Raw genomic sequence first — 19,931 nt, forward strand, 5'->3', positions numbered from 1 at the left:
AATAGGTACCATTGCTTATTCGTAGGAACATCAATAAAGACCCTTCGTTACCGTTGCCTTATTGTGTCATCGATAAGTCGTACGGGATGGAAGTGTGCGGCTTGTCGCTGCCCCAACTACCGATACCATAAACAACGCAACAAAGGGCCCCCAACTTTTCAGCCAAAGTCTCATTACCATCATTACGACACACCTAATTGTAATACGCAGCTTTAAGGACATAGGCAGCGCACGTAAACCCCCGGAGCTATATTCGCAGCCCTACAACATCCGCCCTGGGATCGAAATCGCGTACCGGCCTGCCAGTCGGACGATGTTCTCACGGAGCCCATAACAAGCTGGCCATCCATTATATCCACGCACGTGCGAACCGCTACCATGCATGTCGACCGACGAACGGGGCGGTCACCGATTATAGTTCGCAGCAGCAACGGAGCGCTGGAACGACGCAGCGAGTAACAAGATGGTTGAGTCCGAGACACGAAGAGGTTGCTGCTGAGGTGGCAGCGCTAAGCGTCCTTTCTTTAGGGATCAAGCTCAGAAGAGCTGGCAGCACCGGAGACTGGAGAGGACGGGAAATGGGACGTGGAGCACAGGAATCTTAGACCGTCTCGTCTAAATGCCTCCACAAAGCCGTCGCAAGCATATCGCCATTTTTATCGTCTCCGAACCCTCAGTAGGGCTCTTCAAAATGCCGTTTGGTATCTTTCTGGCTGCAAAGCACTCCATTCGAAACATCGACCATATTTATACAACCATGCAGCATTCCTCTAGCCCCATCAAATCCTCGCTTGATCGGTCGAAGAGTCCGGTCAAGTCTATGTGGATCTCGACCTGCGCGATCGGGCGGTGAAGAGCCGGATCCTGGAAGCAGACCAGTCCAAAAATGAGATATGATAGCTCTGGTGTATAACATGGAGAATTTCTAGCGCGGCAAGCTCACAGTACCAATGGAGATCGAGCAGACAAAGCGAAAACGATGATATTGAACGTTTTAAGATTATCTTATCCAACTAGCTGAAGACCGGAGACAGTAGCATAAAGATAGCCAACGGCAAAGAGGTAGAAGCACTGCAGCAATTCGCGAATAACTAGGTCCACTGCATCGGCACACGTGCAACGGTACAGATCTCAAAGTACAGCGTGATTGTACACGGAATTCGCACTAGCACGCTCAATGTGGATACCCTCGAAGAAAACGGAGCCCAGATCTTACAGGACAACAAGCCGTTTATCCCTCAAGCTGAGATCAAGCACTTTGGATGGCGAACTGGGGATATACCTACTAACATAGCATCGTCTATCACCATTAAGTTTACCAAGGCTGAAGACGCCGACAAGATTACAGACAAGCTTAGTCTAGTAGGATGTGGTCTTCTAATGTCAATGATATCAGAGACAATGCTGACTAAAGTAGTGCTATAAGTGCTACTAATACGGCTATAGAGGAACCTAGTGTAAGGTAGCAATAGCATGTGGCTATTTTGCGCAAGAGCGCGAAACCAGAGAATGCCCATTGAAATCAGGACAGGACAGGACATGGCGAAGAAATGTACACCCTGCTGAGAAGAGCACGAAGTATAGGGCTGACAATGCCTAGCGAGAAAGGCAGAAACCGCCAAGATATAGATTGCATACGACACTCGACCCCGGTATCACCCCGTACCAATACTAATCGGAGGAACCACCCGAGGAGGGTGCTCGCTAAACGCAAGGACAAACGGACCTACATTATTCTAGAACAATTAGGACAGCAGGATCCGCTGCGCATCGAGGAGAGGCCAGAAGAGGGCCAACACGGGAAACGCGGCCGTTTCTGCAGATAGGGAGACTTGCACTGCGCGGGATGGAGCGAGAAGAGACCGACCAGAGTGTGTTTCTGCGTCGATAGGCGGATAGAAAACTGCAAGATGTAGTTCAAAGAACATGCAAGGACTTGCGTTTGAGTATAATGTGGGACTAGGAGCGCTCTAGCTACTACGGGGGAAAGGATGTCTGGGATCTTAGGGACTTGTGGCATAAGCTTAATCTTAGCATATCCTACACGTAAGAATGCCATGACGATGGCTAATGGTGATTTATCTGAAAGCTGGTTTTATCGTAGTATCGGCAGGATATTACCACAGCAGCGTGCTTGTGACGACGCACTCTGGCAGCAGGGCTTCGGCATGTCCTCTGCCGCACGCACCTTCAGGGCCTGCTGTATACCATGAGGAACCGCATCTGTCAGTCATGCATTCCGTGAAACACGCGTTCGTACAGAAAGAGCCGGGACGAGCCTAGAGCTTGATGCTATTACTATGCTCTATGGACGCGAAGTCTTAGACACGACCACGCGCAACGACAGACAGACCTATCTAACGCGCCATGCCCAAGAACCGCAGAAGCCGGTTGCACGCCCTACCCCGATCATGCACATCCAGCGCTTGAATACGTGTCTCCCGCGTGTGTAGAGAAGAATCTGTTGTGCGTTGCGTCGCCAGTTAGTACTACATCGCCTGCCCGTCCACGTGGTATATTGGGCACTCCTCCACAACTCAGGGTTGACGAATCCATCTACGTCGACCCCGCGAGCGAGCCCTGCGTCTCCGTGGTTCCGGCGTTCTCGGCATTCGCCGGGGCGCCCTTCTCATCCGGCTTCGTCGCGCTCGCGGCAAAGCTCTGCTCGAAGTCGGCGATGATGTCGTCGATGTGCTCGGTGCCGACGGAGATGCGGATGAGATCCTGTTTTCACAGCTTGATCAGCGTCGCTTCCCTCAAAGGCCAGTCGCAAAGAATGATTACAAAAGCTTACCTCGGTAACCCCCGAGCTCTCCTTCTCCTCATCGCTCAGCTGCTCATGCGTCGTCGTCCAGGGGTGGATAGCCAGCGTCTTGCTATCTCCCACGTTCGCGAGGTTGCTGATGAGCTTGAAGTTGTCCACGACCTGGCTGCCCGCCTTGCCCCCGCCCTTGACGCCAAACGACAGCACCCCGCCGAACCCGCGCTTGAGGTACTTCTTCGCGGTGGCGTGGGAGGGGTGCGATTCCAGACCGGGGTACGACACCCACGCGACGTTGGGGTTGCTCTCGAGCCAGCGTGCGAGCTTGAGCGCGTTGTACGCGTGCCGCTCGGCGCGGAGGGACAGGGTCTCGAGCCCGAGGATGAGCTGCTGGGCGGCAAAGGGGTTGAGCGCGGCGCCGTAGTCGCGCAGGATTTCCACGCGCGCGCGGATGATGAATGTAATGGGGCCAAAGGTGTCCCAGAACTTGAGGCCGTGGTAGCCCTCCGAGGGGTCGTTGAACTGCGGGAAGCGCTTTGCGTGCTTGCCCCAGTCGAACTTGCCGCTGTCGACGATGACGCCGCCGATGGTGGTGCCGTGGCCGCCGATCCATTTTGTGGCCGAGTGCACGACGATGTCGGCGCCGTGGTCGATGGGCCGCACGAAGTAGCCGCCGGCGCCGAAGGTGTTGTCGACGACGACGGGGACGCCAGCCTCGTGGGCGATGGCGGCGATTTTTTCAAAGTCTGGGATGTTGTACTTGGGGTTGCCGATGGACTCGATGTAGACGGCTTTGGTGTTTTCGTCGATGGCGGCTTTGAAGTCGTCGGGGTTGTCGCCGTTGACGAACTTGGTTGTGATGCCCAGGCGGGGGAGGGCGACTTTGAGCTGGTTGTAGGTGCCGCCGTAGCTGGGCTTCTTAGTCGATGTTTGGGCGTGGAGGGTATGGTCTTGAGCTTACAGGTTCGAAGTCGAGACGATGTTGTCTCCTGCGTGCGCCAGCGTAAGGATGGCCATGAACTGAGCGGCCTGTCCTGATGATGCTGCCAGTGCTGCTACACCGCCCTCGAGCGCCGCAATTCTCTTCTCGAAAACATCGACAGTAGGCTGCGGGTGTCAGTATGGAAACCAGCTCAACTGCTTGAATTCTGATGGTTTCCCTGTGAAATGTAGACTCACATTCATAATACGGCTGTAAATGTTGCCAAACTCCTTGAGGCCAAAGAGCCTCGCGCCATGCGCCGAGTCATCGAAAGTATATGACTGCCTTGGTCAGCCCAAGCCTCTCATACATGCCCATATCAATCCGAGCGTACGGTGGTGGCATAAATCGGCACAGCGCGCGACTTGGTCGTCGGATCCGGCGACTGTCCTGCGCATCAATCAGCTCTCGCCCTTCCCCTCTATACCGAATGAGACCCTACCAGCATGCAATTGCAGCGTTTCAAAGTTCTTGGAGAGTTCCTCAGCCATCGTGACGGGTCTGTGACAAGAAATTGCGAAGGAGGGGAAAGATACACAGCTGTCAGTAGACCCTGGGACCCCTCGCAGTACTATATCCCGCACCGCGGTACCATCGTCCCGTCACTGGCGCCAGCGGTATTGCATAAAAAGCCTTTCCGATCACGTCATTCACTGATGCGCGAGCTGGGCTTTGCGTAGGCCGTGGTGTGAAGTGGCTCGCATGCGTCGCATCGCATGCGAGGAGCTGTCCCAGCGCCTTTACGTGCAAACTCGTACGCAGCGCCCACGGCCACGGCTCCGGGAACCATCTGAATCTGCTGGGCACAAGCTGGCGGCTGATTGCTTCTCTTCCCTGGGCGAGCCCATCTTTGTTCCCGTGGGTGTGGTGTGGCTGTCCGGTTTCGCTCAACGCGCATGGTCGCGTCGAGCACGCCATAGCTACCCCGCTGCCCCGCTCTGTCGTGGGGGGCCGCCCGTACGTGCAGGGTTGCGCGTAATGGAATGACAGGATCCACGCACATGGGCGGCGGTGGCTAGGCTGCTTTCAGATGGAGCTGGACGACGGGAAGCTGGATCAGAAGTGTGAATTCCGTTCAGGCTAGGCGGGATGAAGTGGATGCCGTTGCACAATGCAGCCTCACGCTTTTTCGCTGTTGTCAGCCGTCGTTGGGCCTTTGCTCCAGCTCCTGCGCTGAGGATAGACGTCGTGCATGTCCTCCCACCCCGAAAACCTTCCATCCTAGTGTCCTTACTACCGAGGCCAGATAGCTTGGCCTATGAGGCACTGACAACACTTAGTATGCTGGTACACCGTCTTCAAGCCACATGCTCCTTTGTTTACAGTTCCATATGCAACAAGGCATGCTAGGCGCACCTTCTCTGTCTCAAACAATGCTTCCTCGGAAAGCTTGCTGAGTTATCCTTGGGGCATGGTAAAGTAGCCAGGATGATTGTGCAGCATGCCACGAGCAAGTGAAGCTGCGTCGCCCTGAGTCGACATCCTAGACACGCACCGTAAGTCGCACAAGCTCCGCCAATCCAACCACAAAAGAGATAGATTGTGTCGCCTACAAGTAAATCCAGGGTATCGTCTCGCCCAAACACCGAAACTCCAAGTCCATCCATCCCAAGCACGCGCCCAAAATCACATCTCCCTCACCGTCGGCACGGCCGCCCTCCCCTCCACACTGCCCCTCCCCCCACCAACCATATACGTGCCCCGCTCATCAAACCACCGACTGCTACTGTGCCAGCTGGGTAAGCTCTCGGGATCTTCGTCTTCGTTCTTACACCCCCGGCGACACCCCCCGCCCTGCCGCCAGCTGGTGCCCGCCCACTTCATGCAGCGCGCGTACTCGGCGCAGCGCCCCGTCCTCTTCCGTTTCACAAGGCTGTGATCGTTGAGGACCTGGCGAGGCAGCGTGCGGCGCAGGGTGATGGCGGCTTTGGCGGCGAAGTCGGTGATGGGTACGGCGAGGTGCGACATGGCCGCCGCCGTGGTGTCGAGGGACTCGAGGTGGAACAGGATCTCTGCCTCGTCGTGGAGCCAGGGGCGCGATAGGATGCTCATGCTCGAGGCCTTGCGGCGGAGCAGTTTGCGAGGCCCGGCCGAGGAGCCTGCACGCGCCGTCTCGTCCGAGGGAAGGGGCGTGATGGCGCGGACGAGGGCTTCGTCCAGGTCTTCGAAGGAACTGAAGTTGGTGAGGTCCCACTCTATGACTTCGCGCTCGCAGGCTTGCATGCCGGCATAGACGAGATCCTTGAGCTCGAGGAGCAGCTCGAAGATCATGCGCTGCGGGGTGGGGCGCTGCTGGAAGAGGGTCTCGATGTCGGGGAGGTATTTGCGGATGAGCTCGCCGCCGCTGTAGAGGTTTTTTCCCGTCGCGAAGGGCTCGTTGTCGGCCATTTGGACTTCGACGCGCGACATTTGGCGGGAGAGGCCGGCGGCGAGGTGGCGGACTTGAATGAGGGGGTTCTGGGTGAGGGAGGACTGGAGGGCGGGCGGGAGGTCTGGTGAAGTCAGCGGGATTCTTCATTTGAGCCCACGAAAGGCTGCGAGCAGGGTGCGCATGCCGTGATCATAGAGACAGCAGCATTCGCAACATGGACTGAGTCCACCCAGGCTTCACTAGAATGTGTGCTTACCCGCAAAGGAAACCTCTCCCGCCAGCACAACCAAGGCATCGGCCAGCTCCTTCTCCTTCTCCCGCAGCTCCTTCTTCTGCGCCTGCATGCTCCGCCATGGCACCACAAAGCCGATGCTCCGCCCATCTATCGCGCCTCGCCCGTCCACAACCGTGTTCTTCCTGCCCGACTCATCGCTCGTCGTCTCCACCACTCCCCCCTTCCCATACCGCGGGTCCCGCGCAGCGCGCACGTCGTCGGGCTGGACGTGAAACGAGAGAAGCAGATCGTTCTGGTCGCGGGTGCGCAGGTTGCGCCAGACATTGAGGACGGCGTTTGTCGAAAACAGATGCTGGTAGGGCGACATGGTGGCTTGCGCTGGCTACATTACATGGCTGACGCCGTTATAAAGCGCGCCGCATGCAGGAATCAGCGTGAGACGCCTGGTGTGGTGGGGTGGCAGGCTGATTAGCGATCGGACGGGGATGGGATTCAGGCTTCGCACCCTTGTTGACATTCTGCCCGAAGCGGCAAGGCGTGTTGTTGGCAGTTGCGGCGCACACGTGGGGTCCTGCCGATGGTCGCCCCGCCGAGGCTGGTGCATGCGGATTCGAATGTCGGTCTGCCGCCGTGATGCGTGTGGGACGCGGTCTGCTGTGACGCCGGCGAGAATCGTCTGAGTAGAACATACGCGCTCTGAGTGGAACATACGCGCTGTTCCTCGTCATGTGTCGTTGCTGGTCTGCAGATGTGGCTAGGCATTACGCAAGGAACTTGACTCCGACTGTGTAGCCACCGATCAGGCAACCCTTCAGACAGTGAGTCGACCTGCAAGTCGGTGCTGCGAAGACCTTCTGCCCTCCGTCATCATTCTGGAGCCGTCCTGTTCGAGATGCCCCCGACGAGCCCCAAGCTGAAACATCCATGTCTTACAGATGCCCGAGTCTTGGCGAGACATGCGCATCTCCAACGACACGCATCAGCACTGCTGCGATGCCAGGAACCACTCCACAACGCCTGTTTGCCTTGCTCGTGTGAGATTGCGGGCCGCTCGCACCCGTCTGGACGATACATGCCACGCACCTTCCCGTTGATACGATCGTCACCCCAGCGCAGCGGCGCGGAAGCGTCCCGGCGTCGCACCCACCACCGTCTCGCACCGCCACGGACGCACTCATGCAGCTGCCGAAGCTCTCGCCTCTGCAATCGAGGCTGCTAGCCTTTGCGATCACAACATGTCTTGTTGTGGTGCTCTGGATATGCTTCCAGCCAAACTACTTCGCATACGCTGCCGAGATACCCGTCCCTCCTGAAGTCGTGCAGCCGAGCCAGTTCGCAGCGTCGATACCGCCCGCGTCACCAGACGAGCCCCCTATAGAGATAAGAGACGGACTAGAAGAGGAGGAAAATGTCGATGCGCTCTATGCGCCGCTTTTTGCGTACTTTGATAGGAGCTTGGTGGGGAGGCAGGAAGATGCTCTAAAGCCGTCAGAGCTGGAAAACAACCAGATGAAGCCGATGGAGATTGCGCCAAATAATACGAAGACTTTCATATTTAAGAAAAACCAGCTGGGCCAGAGGTCAGTGCTGGAGGAGGTTTCGATTGCGCGGGGGCTAGAAGATGCTCTCAATGGGAGTTCAGATTCGGACGGTGATGGGGAGAGCGATCTGGTGAAGAGGCAAGCTCAGAGCCGGCTCTGGATATCCGCAAACACCTGTCGACAGCCCACTCCGACTGTGAAGCTCGTCACAGATCCCGTGCCCCAACTTACACTCTGGGTCTGGACGTCTACGAGCAGTGCCCCAGCAGTGCCCAGCTCCAGCGGCAGGCCAGTAGGGAACTCCACCTTCGATGGCGGACATGCTAATTACACGCTCGCCACCAACGAAGATGTGTACATTGCGGTCACGGCTCCTGCACTCACCCAAGGATGGACCGGAAGCTGGAGCTTCGAGATTGCAGTGTCCACGGACCAGGGCTACTACCACAATTACGATAACAGCACCAACTTCATCTACATGGTCGACACGGACAGCGACTCCACGCTCTTCATCACGCACAACATGACCGATTTCAATGACACCGCAAAGGTGGACAAGTGGATCGACGAGCACAAAGGCGACAACATGCCCTTCGACATCTACGCCTTCCCAGATGACGCGTGGAGCCCCATGATGGGATTGGAGCGCTCGTACTGCGGCCTGAAAACACAGTTTGATTCCTCCAACAACCTGTCAGTGACGACGTCCATCACCACGCAGTTCGGCCAGGGCCTCCCCAAGGGCATGTTCAACGTGCAGGGTCTCAAGACCTCGATGAAGTACACAGGCTTCCTCGTCCTCAACGGCACCTCCAACATGACCATCGACGGCACCACCACCAACGGCGGCGGTCGCGTCTTCCAGTCCTTCCAATGGCGGACAAAAGCCGGTAAGTCACCCTCCCCTCCCCTTCATCCCTTCCCTCCAATCAACCAGCCTAACCCCACACAGACGACACCTGCCAAGTCATCTTCGGCCTGCAAGAATGCACCACAGTCGCCTACGCCGTGCCCTCCTCCCCCCTCTGGAAAAATAACGACACGGGCCTTATTTCCTTCTACGACGACCTCGCCACCAAATACATGTCCGCTTTCCGTAACTCCCTCGCGCAGGTCGCCTGCGACACCGCGGGCACCGCGCAGTACAGTCTGGCCCGCAACTGCACCGACTGCGAGGCCGACTACAAATCTTGGCTGTGCAGCGTGCTGATCCCGCGGTGCGAGGACTGGACCGCCAACGCAACCTACCTGCACCCGCGCAACATCAACACGCCCTTTGCAAACGGCAGTCTGCCCGCCGTCGACGGCCTGAGCTTCTTCCCGAGCAACAGTTTCGACGGGCCCGACAGCGACTCCACGGCGGCGGAGAACGCGACCACGGGGTACAACGCCTCGCTGCGCACGCGCACCGCTTACAACCAGTCCCGCATCCCGGCCATCGACACCACCATCGCGCCCGGGCCGTACAAGGAGCTGCTTCCCTGCGAGGACCTGTGCTTCGACATTGTGCGCAGCTGTCCCGCGCAGCTTGGCTTCGCGTGCCCGGAGCCGCCCATGCGCGCGCTGAGTTACGGCCGCCGGGACCCCTACGGGCGCGAGTTGCGGTGCAACTACCCGGGCGCGGTGGTGGATTTGACCGTGGACAGGGGCGCCGGCGGCCAGCACTTGGCGCGGCTGAGCACGGTGGTGCTCGCAGCGGCGCTGGCGGCTGCTTGGGGCGCTGTGTAGGGCGTGTGAATAGGAACATGGAGAGGACAGACGTGTGAGAGGACTGGCGTTGCAGGTTGCATGTTCCGCTGGGCGCGGCATTTTTAGGCGTTTTTCAATTCTCTGCGTTGTAATAAGCTGGAGACGGACGTGACGTTCGTCGACAGCATGAGCCATGTATATACCCGAATTACGTTTGGCGTACGTGCCGCCAGCCGCGCGTCTTGACAGTGTCCGATCTGTGGCTCTCTCCACGTAGGTTCACATCAATAGGACGCATGGCTTTGTCACCTGTGGCGTAATGGAAGATGCTTCATTCCAATGGGTTGACAATCTGGTACGTGTGATACTATCAGACTCCCATGTCGAGTACCTTCCAAATCCAAACAAACATTCCTAAAACCAACACCGTCTTGTGGTATTGCCGAGACTCCGTTGCTGAAAATGCTGCATGCTCCAACCCGATTGTTTTGTGCAAGTGTATAAGCAAAATCTGCTAGACAGCGCACAGCTCTGATGAGCCAAAGCATCTAGCGAACCTGCTCGTCGGCGACTGTATCCGGCGAACCCGCTACCCGCCATTGTATCCGTTCCCAAACTCCATTTTCTTTTCCATTCCCACGTCCAAACCTCCGTTCATGTATCCCAATCAAGCATCGGTGGGAAGCGCCTCGTTCACCGATCCATCTCTCGGGATGTAGTGAACACCAGCGTCCTCGGCGGCCGAAATCACGTCTTCGGGCAGCAGGCCCTCGACCTGCACGGCGTAGACGCCCGGCACGTAGCCCTCGAGCCGCTGCCACCGGGCGACCCAGCTCTTGGTCGTGTTGCTGACGGTGATGAGGCCTTCGAAGACCTGGCTCGTGCAGGCGCGCACTTGCTCGTCCTCGCCGCGGAGCTGGAGGAAAGACTCGCAGTTGGGGCAGCCCTGACTCTTGAACTGGTTCTCAGTCTTGACGATGGAGCACACCATGCAGGCGCGCAGATTGCGGAGCTGGTTGGTGGGGACGAAATTATTTGCGTTGGCCATGTCGTCGATGATGTCGATGTCCTCCTGCTGCTCGATCGACTGTACGTCGGGCGCGTTGGATACTGGGGCAGGCTTTCGGGCGCGCGCTTTCTTCCTACGGACCGGCTTGGGTGAGACGGGGAGCTGGCTGTCGCGGACGGGAGCTTGCTGGTGTTCTCGCGGCACGCTACTGAGAAGGTCGGAAAGCGGAAGCGCAGTGGCGGGCTGGACAGCAGTCACGGGCTGGTCTTGGTGCTCGGCGTTTGTGTTGTCGTCGTCAAACAGATGCGCAAGAGCTTCGCGGCGGGCTGCGCTTTGTTCAGGGCTCTGAGAGTCTTGGCGGGTTCTCGACGGCGCCTCGCTAGAGAGCTTCCGCGGCTGGCGACCTTGTCCAGGTAAGAAGCTCGTCTTGTCTCGTTGCGGACGAGACAACTCGCCGTTGTCCTTGTTCCACTCGGGAGAGCTGGGCGGGGACACTTCGTTGTCGTCGTCGTCGACCCAGGCGTCCCTGTACTTGCCCAAGGGCTTCTTGACGACGGCGCGGCCCCGGTTCACCATGGTGGTCGCGGTGAGCTTTGCCTGTTCGGGACGGCGGAGACCGCTGACTGGCTAGCTGGCCTGACGCTGCGGGTGGCGGGATGAGGCGAGGCGTTATGATGGAACGTGGGGACCGGTGTCGAGAGTTTTTATGAGCTGCGCGTCTTGCCGTGTACCTGTCAACCGCCTCCGCGAGAACTCTCCGTGTTTACTGTTTGCTCGCAGCGCTCCGGCCGCTCTTTCCCTGTGCGTCGCCCTCTGCGCCTTCCCGCTCTGCCCCCGGCGCGCCGACAGGTCGAATCCACCCCGCCAGTCCCCGTCGCCGCCATGGGAAGCTCGCTCGCTGAGGCGACCGAGCTGAAAAACAAGGGCAATGAAGCCTTCAAGAAGCAGGACTGGCCCGCTGCCGTGGAGTGGTACACCAAGGCCATCGAGGCCTACGACCAGGAGCCCTCGTTCTACACAAATCGTGCACAGGTCGGTACAGAGTGCCCCGCACGCGACCACGGTCCTGACATCCGCACAGGCAAATATCAAGCTAGAGTCGTACGGTCTGGCGGTCCACGACGCCGACAAGGCAATTGAGCTCGACCCGAACAACGTCAAGGTACGTTGCTAAAACCCAAACCCAGCGCTGTCTGTACACGGGCTGCCTGTTGCATGTGCATCCGGCTTACGAAACCCAGGCATTCTACCGCCGCGCTTCTGCCAACACCGCAATCCTGCACCACCGCGAGGCTCTGCGCGATTGGAAGCTGGTAGTCAAGAAGGCCCCCAGCGATGCTACGGCAAAGGTCCGGTTAGCCGACTGCGAGAGGATTGTAAAGCGCGATGCCTTCCTCAAGGCAATCGAGGTCGAAGACGCGCCGTCGGCAGCCGAGGGTCTGGATCTTGAGCACATGGCGGTCGACTCGTCGTACGACGGCGCAAAACTGGGCGACAAGATCACGCTTGAGTTCGTCGAGGACATGATTGAGCGCTTCAAGAACGGCAAGAAGCTGGCTCTGAAATACGTCTACCAGATCATAATAGCGGTTATGGAGATTGTCCGGAATGAGCCGACCATGGTCGAGGTTGATGTCGAAGAGGGCCAGGAGATCACCGTTTGCGGTGACACTCACGGTAGGTCCAACTATGTCTTTGCGACACGAGCTCAGCGCTGACTCTGACAGGACAATACTTTGATCTCTTGAATATCTTCAAGCTCGCCGGCAAGCCCTCGGAAAAGCACATGTTCCTCTTCAACGGGGACTTCGTAGATCGAGGTTCTTGGTCTACCGAGATTTGCCTCCTGCTCTACGCCTACAAGTGGCTGTACCCCAGCAAGTTCTTCCTGAACCGCGGCAACCACGAGACCGACGATATGAACCGCATGTACGGCTTCGAAGGCGAATGCCGTGCGAAATACACCAAGGACCGCGTTTTCAAGCTCTTCTCCGAGTCCTTCTCCGCCCTTCCCCTCGCAACGCTCATTGGCAAGAAGTACTTCGTACTCCACGGTGGTCTGTTCTCGGATGACAAAGTTACTCTCGACGACGTGAGGAAACTGGACCGCTTCAAGCAGCGCCAGCCCGGGCAGTCAGGACTGATGATGGAGATGCTCTGGACAGATCCGCAGACCACGCCTGGCCGTGGCCCCTCCAAGCGCGGTGTCGGCCTTCAATTCGGGCCCGATGTTACCAAGCGCTTCTGCGAGAACAACGGCCTTGAGGCCATCATTCGCTCCCACGAGGTGCGCATGGACGGCTACGAGGTGGAGCACGACGGAAAGTGCATCACTGTCTTCTCGGCACCGCACTACTGCGACAGCACCGGCAACAAGGGAGCCTTCATTAAGATTGGACCCGAGTACAAGCTCAACTTCACACAGTTCGACGCCGTGCCGCATCCGAACGTCAAGCCTATGGCTTATGCTTCGAACGGACTTCAGGGCATGCTATAAAAGTTGAGCGGAGTTGGTGGCATGCTTGGATATCCCCTGTAGCGCATGCATACTTTGGTGTTTGGCGTATCTGCATACCATGGATGCTTACACTTTCTATACGATACGCCTGGATCTGGGGACGGGAGTTGCACAGTGTTGCATATTACAGTAGGTGTATTATAGACACGCCCGTTTCAGCAGACGGACATACCTATAGAGGTTATCTCTCTAGGTACGTATACTGAATCCGTACCCAGCATGTTCCTCACCGTTATTGCGAAAGGCGAGTGTTTGCGTCCACATCACGGAGGCTAACACAAGAACTGGAGACTCGGACCATAGCCTATCCTGTAGTAACTCACCTTCTCATATGGTTGTAAAACTGTAAATTCAAAGTCTACCTTGGATGGTCATAAGCTCGACAAGTTATATTATTTTCTTGTCAAGCACAGTGCATGCTGTCGACAGACACTAGCTATTTATCGCATTATTGGTATCCATCAGCCACTTAATACGCCTTCATCTTCGTCTTCTCATTATGCGTTCTGTTCACACAATCATGCCCATATCTACTACCTTACCCTCCATTCTAGACATGCTCCCTTAGAAGAACCCAAACGACCCGTCCTCCTTGATATCCCACTCCCCCTCAAACCTCGGCCGCGCCAACGAACTCGCCTCCCTCCTCACAAACCTTCCATACCCCTTCTCCCCCACCAGCCCGCCCCCCTCCCGATCCCACACCACCCGCCCCCGCAACACCGTATACCGCGGCCATTGCTTCAGCGTCCGCCCCTCGAACGCAGTGTAGTCGACATTGTGGTGCAGCATCTCGTTCTTCAGCTCAAACTTCGGCATCTTGCCCGGTGGATACCAGATGTTGATGTCAGCATCTGACGCGCCAGGGACGAGTCCGCCTTTGAGCGGATACAGCCCGTACAACTTTGCGGGGTTCGTGGCCGTCAGTTCCACGAACTTGGTCAGCTTGAGCCGCTCTTCGCCCAGGGCGAGCGAAAGCCGCGTCTCGATCCCCGCGATGCCGTTGGGTATGTATTTGAAGTGGCCCTCGGGGTAGTCGTCTGTAATGCAGGTTTTCTTGCCGGTTACGGCGTCGTCGTAGCGGAACGGGCAGTGGTCCGACGACAGGATGGTGAAGGTGCCGTCGGCGAGGCCGGCCCAGATGGCGTCGCAGTCGGCCTCGGACTCGCGGGGTGGGGGTGAACAGACGCATTTTGCGCCTTCAAAGCCGGGTTTCGCGAGGTCGAGAGACGTCAGGAAGAGGTACTGCGGGCAGGTCTCGGCGTAGATTGGTATGCCGCGTTTCTGGGCGGCGGCGATGGAGGCGGTGGCTTGCGGGGTGGAGACGTGTACGATGAGGATTGGGGAATCCATGAATTCAGAGAGGCAGATTGCGCGGTGAGTGGCTTCGATCTCTGCCATGGGGGGATGCGAGGGCCCGTGGAATCTCGGCGCGAACATCTTGCGCTTCTCAAGCTGCGCGGTCATCCAGTCGATCAAATCCCCGTTCTCGGCGTGGATCATGGTCGTGATCTGGTTTTTGCGGGCTTCGAGGAGGACGTCGAGGATTTGGCTATCGTTGAGCTTGAGGGCTTCATAAGTCATGTAGATTTTGAGGCTGGTGATGCCTTCTTCCCGGAGCGTCTTGAATTCCGAGAGCGCGCGCGGAGAGGGGTTGCCCACGAGGAGGTGAAATGAGTAGTCGATGTAGCAGTTGTCTTTGGCTTTTGCATGCGTTAACGAGAGGGTGTCGAGGAGGGTGTCTTCGGTTTTTTTCTGGGGTGCAAAGGGAACCATGGTGGTTGTGCCGCCGCATACGGCTGATCTACTGCCTGAAATGATTGACTAAGTCAATGTCCAAAGAGTAGATCTGGGGAGTCGTACCGGTCTCAAAATTGTCTGCAGACGATCCTTTGCCGAATAGTGGCGGCTCTTCCAGGTGGACGTGGCCATCTACACCTCCAGGCTGTTCAACTTCAGTGAATGATCGCATGCTGTGATACTACTAACTCACCATCACATATCCCCCCTCCGCATCGATCATCCTCGCCGCCCTGACATCCCCCAACTCCCCCCTCTTAACCACCTTTGCAATCTTCTCATCCTTCACCGCAATGTCGTACTCACCAACCTCCGTATCCGTCACCACAACGCCATTCACAATAATCAGATCAAACTCAGCAGACATGTCCGACCTTACCTCTACGAGCTCTACGAGACACAGCCCAGGTATACATACAAGTCCTCTCCGCCGACGGCGCGCCCCTCGCGGCGCAGACACCCAATGAATGTACTGAGAGCCCGCGCTAGCCCGAAGCGCGACCTCTATCGCAGCCCCTCATTTGCGCCCCGCGCCGAATACTCGTCTTCCTCCGTCGGCATCGTCGGGCTTATCGCCCGCTTGCACGCAGACGTGCGACTAATGCGTAACATGTAGTCGACTCTGCATCATTGGCTGCAAAGTTGCCCGACGGAGAAGGTTCGCGGTTGTGATTCGCTAGCATGTAGGATGCCATCGCGACGTCCCCATCTACGACGGGCACATCAAATGGCGTCGGCAGCACCGCAGCGGTGCGAGTAGTCTGTCTTCACGACGGTAATATGGCGACCGCACATGGACTCAAGATCAATGCGCAGAGGCTGAATGACACGCTGCAGAGCACGTGTTCGTCATGGGGCGCGCTGGCTGCGCCGTCGACGGGCATGTGTCGCTTGACGCTCAGCCAAGAGGACAAGGGAGTGCGGGACTGGCTTGTTGCGGAGTGTAAGAGCTTGGGTTGTGAGGTGAAGGTCGATCAGATTGGGAATATTTTTGCAGTGAGGAAGGGGGAGGTCGAGGGTGCGAAGCCGATTGCGATGGGGAGCCATATGGATACGCAGCCAGCAGGTACAAAGGAACGTAATTCGAGAATCTGAACAATGTACTGATAGTCTTCGTAGGGGGCAGATATGATGGCATTCTAGGCGTCCAGTCTGCGCTCGAGATCCTGCGCACACTGCATGAGAATAACATCAGAACCTATCTGCCTATCGCGCTGGTAAATTGGACAAATGAAGAAGGCGCGCGCTTCCCAGGCGCTATGATGGCGTCTGGCGTGTGGTCGACGCATTCCTCCACCCCTCTCGAAGCCTGCTGGGACTTGCAAGACAAAGACGGCATAAGTATGAAACACGCCCTCGAAGATATCGGCTACCTAGGCACCACTCCAGCCGACTATCGCGAGAACGGGCTAGAGTGCCACTTCGAGCTGCACATTGAGCAAGGCCCGCTGCTAGAAATAGGAGGAAAGACTGTGGGGATAGTGACCAGCGTGCAGGGTATGAAATGGTTCGCCGTCAGGGTCGAGGGCGTAGAAGGGCACGCCGGTGCGACACCGATGCCCAACCGCGCGGACGCCCTTGTCACCGCGTCGAGACTGATCACTGTGGTGCGGGATGCGGCGCTGAGCACAGCGCTCGGGGTCGCGACTGTGGGTGTCATCAAAAGCGATACCTCCAGCCAGGCGACGATACCTGCGGGCGTGGACTTCATCATCGACGTGCGTTGTACCACTGACGAAATGGTGGATCAGCTTGCGTCCACCATCTTCAAGTCCTTCGATAAAGTCATCGCTGATGAGAACAACGGCACGTCGTACGCCATCACCCGCTCGTGGGGTATGCCGCAGTCCATCTTCCACCCACGGTGCATCGAGGCGTGCAGGAATGCGGCGCTGAAGGTTGTCGGTGAGGCGCAGGTGATGGAGATGAAGAGTCGAGCTGGCCACGACACTGCGTGGACATCTCGTGTGTGTCCGTCGAGTATGATCTTTGTGCCTAGTAAAGACGGGCTGAGCCATAATCCGAATGAGTACACAAGTCCAGAGCATTGTGCGGTTGGGGCGGAGGTGCTGCTGGAGGCGGTGCTGGGGTATGATGGGAAGGTGAGAGCGGGGGAGTATATGAGCAGCTGAAACTACTTGAACAAAGATCATCTGGAGCCTCTGATAACTTAGGCCATGATGCTCTTCTGGTACTTAAAGATCATCGTATATCCTGGCATATCTTGGCCGACATTTCCTTCTGGAAATGTAGCTGTGTTGTAGTGTATGCTGGTTTGATTCTAGTTGCTATATGTGTCTCGTCATCGTGACCAACAAGGTAGGTTGAAGAACCGTAGATCTTGTTGTGCATAGAAGTCTAAGACGGTAACCTGAACATCCAGACTACACAGGGTCTGAGGGAGGTCAATTTCCGGAGGAGGACATGGTTGTCGCTATGCTTTACATGAACTATTACAAACAGGCACCCAATGTGTTATCGCAGGCTGTAGTATGGAGAGAGCAATTCGGCAATGTATTGCGTGTTGATCTGCCCCACGATCTGACATCGTAGACCTGGACTTGTCTCTCATCGAGTGCTGTGTTGCATTTACATCTTGCCCTTATTGGCACACACTGCTGTTAAGAGATACTGTCAGCTTCCCTACGCATCAATTGATGTCATCTAGAACGCTGCGGATATACGGATCTATCTCCGCCCTTATCTCGCCCCCATCTTTGCGTCGCGTAACCCATCTCTCCTCCTTCACGCGTCACGCTGCATACAGGTTCTCGCTTCCCGCCCCGCTGCGCCTGCTTCTTTTGGCCTCGTCATGCTTATCGCGCGACAAGGGCTGACCCCATTCCGACGGAAACCCTCGATTGGACACTCACGCCCTCGATAAAATGCGGAGAGGAGCAGCTGCAGGCCCGACTGGGGCTCAACTGCAAGGGCCACCCCCTAGACACCCAATATGACCGAGCCTTCAATCGAATACGCCGACGTGCTTGTGGTGGGTGGTGGACCCGTGGGTACGCATTGCGCTGCAGGTATCCAATCACAGCCGCGCTAACACGAACGACAGGTCTTATCACCGCGCTGCAGCTCGCGCGCAATCTCCCCCAGGCGTCGTTCACAGTTAAGATCATAGAAAAGTATCCAAAGTCCAGCCAAGACCAGTATGGTCGCGCTATCACGCTGTTCCCGCGCTCGTCGGAGATGCTGGATCAGCTGGGGCTGGCCGAGGCGCTGGCGCAGCAGTGCTTTGCGTGTCGGGAGACGGTGAACTATGATAGACATGGTAAGGAGTTCCCTGGAAGGGGGTGGAGCTTCATGGAGAACATGAAGGATACAAAGTGGGACTTTGCGCTTGTGTTGAGGCAGAAGTATCAGGAGGAGATTTTTCGGCAGGCGCTGAAGAGTGAGGGCGTGGAGCTGGAGGCGCCATGGGAGTTGAAGAGTGTGGAAGTGCTGGAGGACGTGGATCAGGGCGGTCATAGGGTGATCGCGGGTATCCTCCATCCTGAGACGGGCGTGAAAAGGGTGGTGAAGTGTAGGTATCTCATTGGGGCCGACGGAGGACGGTCTTCTGTCAGAAGACTGATGGATATTCCGTTTGATGGGTCGTCGAGCGAGGACCAATGGGTACGGGTGGACGGCGTCATTGAGACGGATCTCCCAAAACCACGAACGTACTGCGCCATCGAATCTCCTACTCACGGCAATGTGTTGTGGGCCGCGCTGGACCACGGCGCTACTCGGATTGGGTACGCATTCACGCCAGAAAGACGGAAGGCCTACGAGGTGTTTGACGAGGAGGCAGCGGTCAAGGAAGCCATCGCATCTGTCAAGCCTTTCTCACTCAAGTTCAAGCAGGTGGATTGGTGGACAGTGTACGTTGTTGGTCAACGCATAGCCCGCAACTTCTTCAGCAAAGACTGCGTCTTCCTCGCCGGCGACGCATGCCATACCCATTCCTCAGGCGCTGCTCAAGGGATGAACACGGGCATGCACGACGCCGTCAACCTGGGGTGGAAGCTCTCACTCGTCCTTCAGGGGCTGGCGAACCCCGACCTCCTACACACGTACGAAGCAGAACGGCTGCCAAATGTCCAGAGGCTCATCAACTACGACAAAGATATCTCACGGCTGATGACGATGCAGCTGCCTGAGAGCTGGCAGGGCGATCCAAACGCCGACGTTAATGAAGTGTTGGGCCAAGTCATGGCCGAAGCAGCAACGTTCAGCAGTGGATTGGGCATCTACTACGAGTCGGACACATACCTAAACGTCGTACAATCCGTAAGTCACTCAGTAATCCAACCGGGGCAACGCGCGCCGGACGTGACGCTTCAGAAGCCGGCAACGTTCGAAGCTACGCGCTTGCAGACGGTAACGCCCAACATCGCGCGGTTCTACATTGTCCTGTTCGCGGGCAACGTTGCGCTTACGAAAGAGTATCTATCCGCTTTCACGGAATCTATCCCGCAATCGCACTGGCTTGTCGATTCGAAAATGCCTGTGTCGTGGATCTCGATATTCGATGGGCCCGGCGGACCCTCCGCGTACGAGACTTTGAGTGGCATGCCATGTGGTCGCGTATTCTACGACGGCGACCATAGCGCGCACGAGCGGTATGGCGTCCGCGCCGACAAGGGGGCCGTGTTGGTGTTGAGGCCGGACGGATGGGTGGGAACCGTCGCCGAACTTGGCTCAGGCGGAAAGGCGGCGTTGGAGAGGTACTTTCAGAGGATCTTTGTGAGTTTCGCCAGAGTATAGAACGGACATCGGATACATGCTGACTGAGCGATTATTACAGGTCTTCGATGCAGGGTTAAAGCTGTGAGCCATGCTTACATGGACTTGATGGAGCTGCGGACTCTGAACAGCATGAACTTGGAGGTGCTTGCAACGGCCATTCAATCATGTTTGGCTCACTATTGGGGGCTGCCACATCCGTCTGTTCAACGAATCCTCGTGATACACGCGTTGATCCACTTGAATCCACCCACCGCTACCAACTTACCAACTAGCCATACCGTCAAA

At 57.1% G+C, this 19,931-nt stretch overlaps 10 protein-coding genes across 10 annotated transcripts; 4 read left to right on the forward strand and 6 right to left on the reverse strand.

Moving 5' to 3' along the window:
- Positions 1-444: 444 nt before the first annotated feature.
- CC84DRAFT_1229145 (uncharacterized protein) lies at positions 445-1,353 on the reverse strand. Its single transcript, XM_018183655.1, has one exon. It carries the CDS (start codon positions 914-916, stop codon positions 674-676), a length of 243 nt encoding a protein of 80 aa, XP_018032182.1. The 5' UTR covers positions 917-1,353; the 3' UTR covers positions 445-673.
- Positions 1,132-2,059, reverse strand: CC84DRAFT_1179839 (uncharacterized protein; the record flags this gene model as incomplete). The annotated part of the gene is made up of 3 exons (XM_018180437.1): positions 1,132-1,211; positions 1,283-1,452; positions 1,731-2,059. 3 exons carry the CDS (start codon positions 2,057-2,059, stop codon positions 1,132-1,134), a joined length of 579 nt encoding a protein of 192 aa, XP_018032183.1.
- A 188-nt stretch (positions 2,060-2,247) lies between these two features.
- CC84DRAFT_1127803 (O-acetylhomoserine ami) lies at positions 2,248-4,635 on the reverse strand. The gene is made up of 6 exons (XM_018175783.1): positions 4,186-4,635; positions 4,078-4,133; positions 3,941-4,024; positions 3,723-3,868; positions 2,795-3,671; positions 2,248-2,724 (listed from the first exon to the last, which is right to left on the reverse strand). The coding sequence occupies exons 1-6, from the start codon at positions 4,232-4,234 to the stop codon at positions 2,557-2,559; spliced, it is 1,380 nt and encodes a 459-aa protein (XP_018032184.1). The 5' UTR covers positions 4,235-4,635; the 3' UTR covers positions 2,248-2,556.
- Positions 4,636-5,369: 734 nt separating this feature from the next.
- CC84DRAFT_1221286 (uncharacterized protein) lies at positions 5,370-6,716 on the reverse strand (the record flags this gene model as incomplete). The annotated part of the gene is made up of 2 exons (XM_018183255.1): positions 5,370-6,235; positions 6,371-6,716. 2 exons carry the CDS (start codon positions 6,714-6,716, stop codon positions 5,370-5,372), a joined length of 1,212 nt encoding a protein of 403 aa, XP_018032185.1.
- A 405-nt stretch (positions 6,717-7,121) lies between these two features.
- Positions 7,122-9,932, forward strand: CC84DRAFT_222559 (uncharacterized protein). The gene is made up of 2 exons (XM_018185632.1): positions 7,122-8,780; positions 8,843-9,932. The coding sequence occupies exons 1-2, from the start codon at positions 7,526-7,528 to the stop codon at positions 9,616-9,618; spliced, it is 2,031 nt and encodes a 676-aa protein (XP_018032186.1). The 5' UTR covers positions 7,122-7,525; the 3' UTR covers positions 9,619-9,932.
- A 314-nt stretch (positions 9,933-10,246) lies between these two features.
- CC84DRAFT_1099753 (transcription elongation factor SPT4) lies at positions 10,247-10,627 on the reverse strand (the record flags this gene model as incomplete). The annotated part of the gene is made up of 1 exon (XM_018174838.1): positions 10,247-10,627. The coding sequence occupies one exon, from the start codon at positions 10,625-10,627 to the stop codon at positions 10,247-10,249; it is 381 nt and encodes a 126-aa protein (XP_018032187.1).
- Positions 10,628-11,266: 639 nt separating this feature from the next.
- Positions 11,267-13,378, forward strand: CC84DRAFT_222663 (protein phosphatase 5). The gene is made up of 3 exons (XM_018185633.1): positions 11,267-11,750; positions 11,830-12,265; positions 12,316-13,378. The coding sequence occupies exons 1-3, from the start codon at positions 11,517-11,519 to the stop codon at positions 13,083-13,085; spliced, it is 1,440 nt and encodes a 479-aa protein (XP_018032188.1). The 5' UTR covers positions 11,267-11,516; the 3' UTR covers positions 13,086-13,378.
- A 292-nt stretch (positions 13,379-13,670) lies between these two features.
- CC84DRAFT_1198907 (D-hydantoinase) lies at positions 13,671-15,491 on the reverse strand (the record flags this gene model as incomplete). Its single annotated transcript, XM_018181594.1, has 3 exons — positions 15,100-15,491; positions 14,970-15,051; positions 13,671-14,917 (listed from the first exon to the last, which is right to left on the reverse strand). The coding sequence occupies exons 1-3, from the start codon at positions 15,271-15,273 to the stop codon at positions 13,671-13,673; spliced, it is 1,503 nt and encodes a 500-aa protein (XP_018032189.1). The 5' UTR covers positions 15,274-15,491.
- Positions 15,492-15,686: 195 nt separating this feature from the next.
- Positions 15,687-17,038, forward strand: CC84DRAFT_1190030 (amidase; the record flags this gene model as incomplete). Its single annotated transcript, XM_018181092.1, has 2 exons — positions 15,687-15,972; positions 16,026-17,038. 2 exons carry the CDS (start codon positions 15,687-15,689, stop codon positions 17,036-17,038), a joined length of 1,299 nt encoding a protein of 432 aa, XP_018032190.1.
- Positions 17,039-17,859: 821 nt separating this feature from the next.
- On the forward strand, positions 17,860-19,731 carry CC84DRAFT_1221293 (3-propionate hydroxylase; the record flags this gene model as incomplete). The annotated part of the gene is made up of 3 exons (XM_018183256.1): positions 17,860-17,917; positions 17,971-19,643; positions 19,705-19,731. 3 exons carry the CDS (start codon positions 17,860-17,862, stop codon positions 19,729-19,731), a joined length of 1,758 nt encoding a protein of 585 aa, XP_018032191.1.
- Between the last annotated feature and the right edge of the window lie 200 nt (positions 19,732-19,931).

This window comes from Paraphaeosphaeria sporulosa, assembly GCF_001642045.1.
Source record: "Paraphaeosphaeria sporulosa strain AP3s5-JAC2a unplaced genomic scaffold CC84scaffold_10, whole genome shotgun sequence".
Lineage (NCBI taxonomy): Eukaryota > Fungi > Ascomycota > Dothideomycetes > Pleosporales > Didymosphaeriaceae > Paraphaeosphaeria > Paraphaeosphaeria sporulosa.